We start from the raw sequence: 11,697 nt of genomic DNA on the forward strand, positions 1-11,697 counted from the left end.
CAGCTTTGACTCTTTAATTCTTCTCCCCCACTTTACACAAATACAGTTTTTTTTTTTTTTACAAATTTTCATGCTAAAGAAATCCCTTATTTCCCAGAAGAAAATATATCACAGAACACTCTTCAAGTAATTTCATTCAGTAGTTTCTAGTGCTTGTGTGTTCAGAACTTGAGAACAACTCAGCATTAAAAGTTCACATTCTTTCATAAAAGACAAAAGACATTTGACAAAAAAACCTCTATAAAATCCAAGATTAAAAAATGGAACACCCATTTTGTAGGTTTCGATCCAACTAAAGTTGGTTGTGACCAAGACCTATTAGAATTAATAGGGCAGACAGCCCCACTGTTTTTATTGGGTCAGTTATAATTAACATTTGCAGCATGGGAACAGATTATTTCTCACAAATTACTTCATTTTAAAATATATATATAGAAAAGATTAAGAGATTTTTTTTCTATTAATGTCAAATAGGCAAATACAGACAAATAAATTAGAATCTTTTTCTATTCAAGTCAAATGCGAAAGTACAAATAAATTATTAAAAATCAAGTGGGAAACCCTTGCAGAGTTCTAAAAGCAATTCCATAAGCCTAAAACACAGAAACAATGGTAAAAGTATTCATTAGTCATATTATTTCGTTCTGAAACAGTACAGAAGAAACAGGTTTGATAGTCAAATGCTCCGCACACTAAATGCAAATATTTCTCTTGTTCAGGCCAATAATACATATTAAGACACCGTTACTTCGCAGAATGTCTATGTGTCTAAAACATTTGATTAGAGATCAAAAATAATTTTAAAAATTTATAGTGTTCTTGGATAATTGGGGGGGCAGGGGAATCAATAGCTTGGTTTCATTGCTTTGGCAGATGGATTTAATGCACCCTAGAATTCCAACATGTAAACAACTTAACTTTGTCAGTTGAAACTTTAAGGGAGATATGCAACCAAGTAATCGTCAGTGTAGATCCAATGAGGTCAGTGTGCTTAATGTACACAGTAGTGGATCTAGTCTGAATATGACTCAGTCGGATACCATCTATAGTTTTAAGGCACTTGAGAATCTGTTGTATAAATGGATTCAGGTGCATCTAATTCACATTAAAGTAATCCTTAAACACTGAGATTAATAATCTGACATGCTATAATTGTTGGCAGAGGCAAAAGTAAACTCCACTGGAATCTGGGGTGAGCTGAGAGGCAGTTTGGGGGTCGATGCTGGAGCTGGTAGGAAGTGGTTGGTGAGTAAACAGCTGGATGGCTGCCACTTTTGCTGCTCGATACAAAAAGGACCTAAGTACGGAGACCTTGAAGGCAAAACCTGCCCACAAAAAGTCCATTTCCCTAAAGGAGACCAGACACAAGGAGTTTAATAAAGGCAGGCAGTTTGGACTCATTGATGTCAATGCACCGGCATCAAGAAATGGTGAGCCTCCACTGCTGGAGGAGACAGGTGAAGGGTACTTACTAAGGAGCAGCACACAGTCAAGCCAAAAATCAAGTGTTTCAGCTAAGTCTCATGCCTTCCCTGCCTTCCTTTCAAAATCAACAAATATACTGGTGCTTAACAAGCCAAAGGAGACGGTAACAAAAGGAGCAAGTGTGGAAATGCAGTAAACAAGGTCAAAGATGAAGAACCAATTGCAAGAATCAGTCAGATCACTAGCTAGACCACCGCATTCAGTGATGGTACCTAGCAAGGGCTCCACTCTGCAAACAGCTCAGCATAACCAGAGGCAGATCTACATAGACAAACCCCCCCAAAGAGAGGAAAGGGGTGCAGACTACAACTTCCACAACTGCCGCTGGAAGAGTTACAGGGGCCACAGCTGCTGCTCTGACCAAAATATCACAGATATCCCGTCCTGCTGTGAATGTAGGTCTTCCGCTGCAGAAAACAGAAACAAGTAACAGAAAACAGCAGCAGAGAGGGGTCAAAAATGCAAAGGCAACAACAGTGTTGTGTGGCATGAAAGAGAACCATTCAGTGAAGCCTCTTAAAGAAGGTGTGATCACCCAAATCCCTTTGGATACAGCCACAGAGCTAGGAAAAGATAACTTTCCAGCCCCTATCATCCTGGCTCTTGCACCACAAAGGAAAGAGTGCTCATTTGCCCCTGAGAATTTTGTGTTCAAGCCTCCGGAGGGTTTGACCACCTACAAAGTCAAGCCAATGTCAGATGTGTTCCTGTCGCCCAATCTTTGCTGGAGCCCTGCAAAAGACCACCAGCAAAGTCCCTGGAGAAGGTGCTCTGGAAGTTTTGCCACAGGGCTGTGGGCTTAAACAGAAGGTCTCTAGCCCAGGAATCGCAAAGGCAGTTCTTCAGGAACATCCACCTGTACTTGAATTTCCAGGTGCTAACACAGAATGTGTAACTAAAGAAACAATGGATGCTACTCCCTTTGAAAAGCAGATCAATCCACAGAAAGTGGACCTGCCAGCAAGTGATTCATCTGACCCAGCAGGAGAGCCACAACAAAACTGAACCACTCAGGTCCTTCCCAGATTCTCTTCTTGGTGACTTCTCCTGCGATGGTGCAGTGTTTGAGCTCCAGCCCAGAGTGGATGGCAGCCTTTTCATCACTCTGAGGAACCAGGCGGAGAAATTTGTGGCCAACCCAAGCAACGGCCTCATTGTTTTCTCTCCCCTTACTTAATCAGAAGGGGCGAAATACGTTTGATTTTTATTTACAAACCGGGGTGGGCGGGGGGAGTGGACAGAAAGAAAATTTACTGTGGTTTTTATATGTTAAGTACTATTGAATGTTTAATAAAGCTTGGTCTGTGTCTTCGGGGGGGGGGGGGGGAGTAAGCTCCACTGTTTTAATGGGGCTTACTCCCAAGTAAGCATGCAGAGGATTGCTGTGTAAGGCTGAAAAATCTAAATATACTTACAAAGTGGTAAGCCTCAGTGAATAGTGAGACTTAATTGAACATACATAAGGTTCATTAATTAATTGAACACACACAGGACTGAACTACAGAAGCAGAAACTGAATATCTACTCAAGGGAATATTCCACTATAACAGCAGCATAAGATTGCAAACAAAACCCATACATTTTTAAGGCATTTCCCTTCTGTCCATAAAGCAAGGCTCTGAGGAGATGCCAAATGCTGGCAAGACCAAAGTTTGACCTACTTTTTACCCCACGCAATAGTTACGGGTGTTCACCTCTATCAGTTTAAGAGCAGCATCCACAATCCCCTCAAGAGGAAAAACTCACGTAGAGGTACCACTCCGAGGCCATTTGCCAAAATTGCAATTTTCGCTTTCAAAGTTGTATGCAAAAGATCCTTAAAGATTAAGGATGCAAAGGAGACAGAAGGAAGAAGTGCTATATAAAAAATTAGTGTCTTCTACAGAAGTGTAGACCAGCTTGACGCTCCGACTGTATGCTTTGAACAGCTTTGTAACAACAAAAGGGCTCTCACAATACAGATGAACTGAACCAGGTCAAAAGCTTCTCTCTTAAAGGTCTGTCTTGTCTTCATACCGACACATACATGCTGCTCTTTGACTGTCAAGATATGGCTTGCATCCTAAATGTATGACTGCGTCAAACACTAGTTGAACTGTTGATTCACACGCTGCAAGGAGGAAAAAGCAAATCAATTTTTAAATTCTTGTACTGAGGCCCAGTTGTCACTATAAAGAAACAAAGCATCCACTTAGCTTAGACCCAACCAGTGGTGTAGCGTGGGGGGTGCAGGGGGGCCCGGCCGCACCGGGCGCAACATCTGGGGGGGCGCTCGCACTCGCAGCTCTCTGCCCCTACCTGGCTCACTCACTCTCTCTCACTGCAGTGCTGGCTGTGCGAATCCGATCCAAGCCGCCGGGTCGCCGCCCACTGTGGAGGGGAGGGTGCCAGGCGTGCGGTGCGGAGAGAGAGCGATGGACTATCTGGGGGAGGGACAGTGCAGCGGGGGGGGGGGGCGCAAATTACTTGCCTTGCCCCGGGTTAGGGGGCGCAAATTACTTGCCTTGCCCTGGGTGCTGACAACCCACGCTACGCCACTGGACCCAACGCAAGGTATGCAGCTTATTCTGCTGATTGACATAAGATGAAATTTCAATTTATTGAACAACCAACTTATACTTGTCACTTCCATCACCATCATTGCTCAGAGTAAGGCCACCACCATGGGAATTTGGGTGGATGGGGAAATACGATCCATGTAGAGGTACCAGCTCCACACGTGCTTGAGATAATGACATGTAGTCAGCTGTAATGTTTGGGCAGCTATATCTGTTTGGGCAAGTTTAAGGTTTAGTGAGCATCAGGTTCATAGCAATACACAAGCAATTCAGCTCCTGCAATAGGACAGAAGTTGCTTGTATTTTGCACTGCGCTGATCACAAATACAGCCTACAAGATTTGGCTAACTCATAAGTGTGACTGTGGCCTGTCTACACTGTGTCAAAAGTAGAATTAGCCCCAGAAAAAGAAAATATTGTGACCTTCTTTGCACCAAACTTGCAGAAATCAAAACTGCAATGCAGGCCTAAAATTAAGAACTGGCAGATAATAAACCATCAAGAGAAGCTTTTTATTCATTCATCATATAGTAAATCTAATGTTCACTCTCCACACTGCGATAGCAATTCAGTGGAACTGATACATGCTAATGGCTTTGCTTAGGTAGAACATCTGCTAGGAGGACATGTCTTTTTCACATTCTACTGTAAGGGGAGGAATGTTCAGTGGTGACACAACATAGAACAGCATTTGCAAACAGGATACCCTCCAGATGTTTCGGACCACAGTACAAAACCCATTCCAGTCCAGGACTACACTCCAAAACCTATTGACCCAGCCAAAACCTATCCCAAAACATCATCTTACAGAGGTGCACAAGGAGAGAAGAATTCGCCCAAACTGGGCAGCATAATCATGCATTGCTCAATGCAACATTTCCAGTATCAGGCAAATCCTTCCACTTTTCTGCAATGATGAACACAATCCATATTTCATCATCTGTTAGAAAGTGCTCTTCTTTAGTAGCTGCACCCAGGCACTGGGAAAACTGAACAGAGTTAAGTCACGTTACTTTGTGCCTCCTGGTTTTATTCTTTCTAATAAAACACTACCTACAGTTATATGTAAGCTCTGTAAATATCCGTTACAGCTGCGTTATTCCAGACAAGCTTACCTTGTACGCTCTCTGGTATTCCCAGTGTCTTCTGTACATCTCTACAGATCTTAGAGAGGCAATATTGAAACTCCTCGTCGCAATCGTGTTTTTTGTTGCCACAGGTATCATAACACCTGTCATGTTGATTGCAGCATTTTGTCATTGAAGGAATGCCAATGTCAAACTGAGAAACAAGTTCTAATAGTTAGCATTCCTTGAGAACAGTTGTGAGACCTGTTATTATTATTATTTTTAATGCACTAGAAGATGAAATTGTGTCTCCTGAGGGAAACTCATGTATTTTGTGGTTTTTATATTGTAATTTTATATTGTGAATCACCCTGAGATCTGCAGATGAAGGCTGGTATATAAATTTTAACAACAACAACTCAGAACCAGCTAGAAGAGGGATGAATTTATGCTCCAAAAATATATCAAGAAGTTAATAAAACAGATCAAGTCTTAAATGAGAATTTTAATAAACTAAATAAAGAAAGGCCCACAGGAAATTTAAGATGGAAATTGGAAAAGGATTTTCATCAGAGAAACCAAATTATAAAAGTTTCTCTAAAGCAGTCATGGGAGCAAAGATATTGTTGGATTTGAGCTCCCATCAGCCTCAGCCAGCATGGCCAATGGTTAGTGATGGTGGCAGATGTAGTCTAAAACATCTGAAGGATCACGCATCTTAAAGTAACTAGGAAAGGGGGACCCTAGTTACTCAGTCTGGAGAAACTAAACATGGCACTTTGTTGTTCTAGCTAAGCATATATTCCAGAGGAGCAGAAACCTAGAATTTGCACATTCAGAAACAAACTGATAATCACATAGGAGTCAGAGAGGACTTTTTGACCATATTGGCTGATAATCTTGTAATGTGGTTTCTTGTAACAAAATTTACTAGCTTTTGCCATACAGGATAGTTCTATTATCAGATTCTCAATGCATCCTGCACCTCGCCTAATACCCTAAGCAAGAAAAGAAAAGAAAAGAAAAGAAAAGAAAAGAAAAGAAAAGAAAGAAGAGTTGATCTCTCTACAGGACTAAGAGACAGCCTTTGCACAACAGGAGCATTTAGGCTGCCAGAGTAAGGAGTAGATGTCTTGACATGTGAGATGACAATGCAGGAGAAACAATTCCATGGTGCTTCTTCATGCAGTACATGGTTAAACTATGGAATTTGGATTCATGGGAGGCAGTGATCCATGATCAACTGAGATGGCTTTAAAAGAGGATTAGACAAAACCATGGAGGGGAACGCTGCAGATGATGGCAGTAATGCTTCAGAATACCAGTTACTGGAAAACACAGCAGTGAAGAGTGCTGTTGTGTTCAAACCTTGCTTGTGCGTTTCCCACAAGCATCTGGTTGGGCCACCGTGAGAATAGGATGCTAAACTAGATGGGTCATTGGCAAGACCCAGCAGGCTCTTCTTATGTGTTGTGGGATGGGATTCAGCTGGTGGAGTCGGCTGAATGCGGACAAGGTGCTGGCAGCTTAGACGCCTAACTGCATTCTCTCTAGACTTCTGCGCCTCTTGGCTTACTGAATCTAGCAAAGAGGGTTTGACTAGTTGGGTGCAAAGTGTGGTTAATGCTTCAATGCATGAACAGGTGGTCCCTGCAGCCTTGAAAGAGGCGGTGGTGTCACTACTTATAAGGAACCACCTGTGGACCCCTTGGACTGGAATAACTACTGACCAATCACAAATAACCCCTTTCTGGGGAAGGTAGTGGAGAGAGTAGTGGTGGAACAGCTGAAAACCTTATTGTATAGCATAATCCCAATGTGGGTTCGGGCCTGGCCATGTAACTTTTTGTGCTAAAGCACCTGCACAAAGCATTTTTGTTTATCAAAGCCTATCTAGACACAGATGTTGACTAGTTCAATCTTTTTCCTGTTAATTTTAATTATCTTTAAATGTTTAAAATCATTATAAACTGTTTTTATTGATATGATCTGTAAATCATTTAGAAGTTTTACTACAATCAAGTGGAATAAAATATAATATATAATACTAATAATAACAACAACTGGCCACGGTCTCAGAATGAAGGTTCTCATATTTTAGGCCTATAGTTCTGAGGCTGCGAAGACTCCTCTTGGGATACTGAGATATTTAGTTTTTAAAATTTTACAAAAGCGATTTTGAGAGAATAATCACAACACTTTGTGCTTAGACAAAAACAGTAGCCTACTATTTACATAAACTAGTTGCACATATACTATTTATATATTACAGTCTCTCCATATAAATGTGAGTGTTTTCATAAATTTAATATAGGTGAATCCAGTTACATTGCCATTTAAGCATCTTTCCTTCTTTTCATCCAAACACAGGTGTAGCTAGTGAGCAGGAAGAAGTACTTGATAAGAAGATACTTACGTGAACTCCAAAAAGAGGAGAACCGCAGCCGTTGGGTGGCGAAGGCTTATAGCCATAGCGAGGTAAAGGCTTATATCCTGTAAAATATAAAGAATTCTGAATACACAACATGTTTCATTTCTACCTGATTAGATGTCTCAAGGCAAGAGCCCGTGAATAATATCCAACTGGTACAGATGTATATAAATTATCTGTACCGCAGAATTCAATAAAATAACCCAGTATAAGCTGTTATATACAGTTGTGTTTGGAGACTTTAGAGTAAGGAAAATTAATTTATTACTACATTTAGATTCCACCTTTCCTCCAAGGATTTCAAAGGGGAGTCCACATTTTATCTTCACAAAAACCCAGTGTTGGTTAGACTGAGATGTGGTGATTGACTAAAGGTCACCCAGGGAGGATCATGGCTGAGTGAGGAAGTGAATCTTCACCTTCCAGGTCCTAGCCCAACTCTAACCACTACACCATTAGCTTGGAACTATTCTGTACTAAGGGAGCAATCCTATGTTCCCTGGGAGGGCAGCTGAGTGGGGTGGGGAGGGACAGGATGATGGAGATCTTTCTCCCTGGGGGTGGAGAGGTGTTCTTAGGGCAACAGAAGAAAGCTCTGCTGCTCTCACTGGTCCACCATACCCAGATATAAGCTGTTTTACGGGGATGTCAGAGGCGGTGAATCATCAGGATCCTAATTCCCCTCATGTGGCCCTCAAGAGGTTGCTTTCCTGCTCCTCCAGAAGTGGCATCTCCTGCATCACAGAATCTCCCTTCCCTTAGGATTCTTTAAAAAGATGCATTTCTCAAAACACATAAGATATCTAACAATTTAGGGAAAAGGTATACAACCATAGTTATGAAGTTTTATTTTTCAGCAACACCGTTTTAAAAGTAGCTAGTTTTCCACATAGCCATCTTCTCATCTCCTTGACCAGAGATAACTAGGGGTAAACCTCAATCAAATTGGTTTTAAAAACTGGGCTCCAACTGGTTAACCTGAACTTTCAGTGCTGATGAAGGAAGAATGGATTATTTTACACAATGATTTCCAAATACTTCAATCCACAGTTTATCAAAGTGGTGCCTAAACACAGAAGGATGTATTTATAAAAGCTTAAGTCTTTCTGTAATACAATCATTTGGCACCATTACAAGTTAACCTCAGACCTGACAACACTAAGAAGCTAACACTAAGACAACACTGCTGGATTTGATCAAAGGCCCATCTAGTCCAGCATCCAAAACAAAGAGAACTTTGAGGTCATGATAAAACAACCAACAATACTAATACAGGCTTATTAAGCATCCAGGAACCAAGACAACAATGCACTAATCTTTACAGTCAACATTTTAAAAGGTCACTGTTGTTGGCTAGCATCACAAGTGAGATCCTACGGACTCATGTAAGTATGCAAAGCTTCAAGATTGAACTGCCATAAGGTTGGCAAACGTATTTTAAGCTGCAGCTTTTACTCCTTTACATAGAATATGCCCCATTAAAGCTCAGTAGAACTTATAGGTCTGCATCTTTCAACCAAATGCACCCAGTGTGCACCTTCTGATCTAAAGAGAGTTTATTTATAACATTTATACGCCAGTGCGGCATGATAGTTACAATGTTGGACTAGGACCTTGGGAGAGCAGGGTTCGAATCCCCACTCTGCCATGAAGCTCAGTGGCCAGTCACCATCGCTTAGCCTAACCTACCTCACACCATTGTTGTGAGGATGAAATGGGAAGCAGAACAATGTACACCACCTTGAGATCATTGGAAGATAAAGGTAATAAATAAAAAATACCTTGCCTTCTGGAACCCAAGGAGGTACATACAGGAGATCCCTTATCTGATGCACCTTCCAAACCGTTTAGACTTGAACCTAACACTTTTAAGATTCGGTAAAAAAAAGGTAAAGGTACCCCTTACCATTAGGTCCAGTCGCGAACGACTCTGGGGTTGTGGCGCCCATCTTGCTCTATAGGCCAAGGGAGCCGGCGCTTGCCCGCAGCTTCCAGGTCATGTGGCCAGCATGACAAAGCCGCTTCTGGCGAACCAGAGCAGCGCATGGAAGTTCCATTTACCTTCCCGCCAGAGTGGTACCTATTTATCTACTTGCACTTTGACGTGCTTTCGAATTGCTAGGTGGGCAGGAGCTGGGACTGGTACCAACCGGGAATTACGGTGTTAACCTCCCTCCCGCTCTCCCCACTTCTTTAGGACACTATCAGCATTACCATCGCTGCACTTATACTGACAGAGCCCATCCTCTCCTCCCAGGAGATCCAACGCAGCATTCAGGTAAGTGTCGATCTTGTGGACGCCGTTCCTGATGGTCTTCAGCGTCATCCTCCAGTCCGGGGTCTGGGCCTCCTGGCACTGGGCGGGCAGGGGCCGCATCCCCAGCAAGCCGCAGGTCACCAGAAGCGGCAGCAGGGCCCGGCTCATCGTCTCTGCCGAGCGCGCAGGGGCCAGAGTGCTAGAACGCCGCCCACGCGCAGCGCAACGGAGCTCCACGGATTCGGAGGGCTCGGGAGGGAGGCGCGCACGCTGCCGGCCCGGCTAGTCTCCCGTTCCTCCCGCGGGCAGCTGCATTACGCACGCACAGTCGCCGCCGCAGGCAGCCGCCTCGCCTCCACGGCGCTTACCGCTCGGAGGCCACGGAAGCGCTACCATCCCGGACAAGCCCCTCCGGTCCCTGTTTGCAGCGCGCCGTCCGCTTCCAGCAGCCCCGCCTCAGTCGCGCTCGCGTCAGGGCGCTTCGGGCGCAGAGAAGGAAAGGGGGCGCGGCTAGCGCTCTCCCGGTAGGGAAAGAGGTCGTGGCGGTTGGAGGTAGGCGGTGCGCGGTGGGCAGGCGCTTGAAGCTCTTCCAGAGGCCTTAAAGGAAAAGCGCGCATTCTTTCCCTGGATCCCACGGCTTCCACTTCGGGGGTGGGTGGGTGCCGGACCTGTATTACGGGGACAAAAGTCACCTTTCCTTCCCCACTGCGGGCGCAACCGCGCGCGATAGAGAGCGCACGGATGAGCGAATGTAGTTGTTCTGCCTCCACCGCCTTGTCTGAGCTCTTTTCACGCCACGCTGTTTCTATTTTTCTTTTGGGGCTAGCTACCACAATTGGTAGAGTCTCTGGCTGAGGGAAAGACACAGAAAAATGGTTTGGGAGGAGCTAAATCCTTATTCTGGAGGTATACATTTAATGCGCGATAAATACAACTCTGGACAGAAGAGGCTTTTGCTTTTCTTTTAAATGATTTTTTGCATTTTTAAAAAATTAATTTTTTTATACGTGTGCGTATTTAAAGTTGTCAGCCCTAAACGATAGCATTTTTAAACTACATAGTGACTGTGAAACAATTCTAGAAACTGAACTATCCCTATTTAAGTGCAATAGATGAGTATTTCACTCTTTCCCTTCCAAGAAGCTGTTGGTGACTTAAACAGCCCAATTTCCTCCCCTTGTGTTGTCTATGTTCTTCCTAACATTTTGTGTCCAAAGTACTATGAACCATAAACTTGCACACACAGTCTGGCCAGTTTCTGATTTCTTTAATTCCCCCGAGCACACAATCCTCACCACTTTCTAGGCTGAAATTTCAGCAGCCTGCAACTCAATAGATATTGTCACGAGGCTTTACAATTTATTTTCCCCTTTAATTCACAAACTTCTAACTCCATGTGCGAACTTCTAATTGCAATGAGCTAGTAAGTTCTAATTACCTTCACTGAGTCCCCAGCCAGACACTTTGCACTGGTGGCTGCCTCTGAATATGTATTGTGACCAGGGAATTGACACAGAGCCCTACAGAGAACATGTTGGGCTGGTAGGCTTGTCCTTGGGTCTCATCTCCAGGAAAGCAATGCCATTTTCGTATGTCAAAGTTCTCATGATCTATCACTCTGTTTAAAGCAAATGGTTCTGTTGGGGAAAGGCTTACCACTCCAGTCAAGATTTTATAAGTATGCACATTTCTGCCCCTGCAAAGAAGAAAAGGATTTTAAAAGTGCAAGCAAATGTGTAAACTTTGGCTTAGTATAAATCTGAAACATAGTCAAATACTTCATATGCACAGGTGTCCACTTTTAGCAGTAGTATCCTGCCCAGTTTTCTGGGGCTTTCTGAAATTAATTAGATGAGAAAATATTATACTCATCTGAGACACAGCAATAATAGTTGAGTC

At 43.3% G+C, this 11,697-nt stretch overlaps 1 protein-coding gene across 2 annotated transcripts; it reads right to left on the reverse strand.

The window, feature by feature from the left end:
* On the reverse strand, positions 1–10,319 carry PLA2G12A (phospholipase A2 group XIIA). 2 transcript variants are annotated; one of them, XR_014501804.1, is made up of 4 exons: positions 9,756–10,255; positions 7,527–7,603; positions 4,024–5,324; positions 1–3,680 (listed from the first exon to the last, which is right to left on the reverse strand). XR_014501804.1 is itself a non-coding variant. In XM_083398097.1 (4 exons), the coding sequence occupies exons 1-4, from the start codon at positions 9,964–9,966 to the stop codon at positions 3,477–3,479; spliced, it is 573 nt and encodes a 190-aa protein (XP_083254223.1). In that variant the 5' UTR covers positions 9,967–10,319; the 3' UTR covers positions 1–3,476. The 2 variants fall into 2 exon arrangements, 1 of the variants encoding a protein (XP_083254223.1); XM_083398097.1 differs by having other exon boundaries at positions 1–3,595; positions 5,159–5,324; positions 9,756–10,319.
* Positions 10,320–11,697: the final 1,378 nt, after the last annotated feature.

The sequence above is a fragment of the Podarcis tiliguerta genome (genome assembly GCF_965153285.1).
Source record: "Podarcis tiliguerta genome assembly, chromosome: 9".
Classification (NCBI taxonomy): Eukaryota; Metazoa; Chordata; class Lepidosauria; order Squamata; family Lacertidae; genus Podarcis; species Podarcis tiliguerta.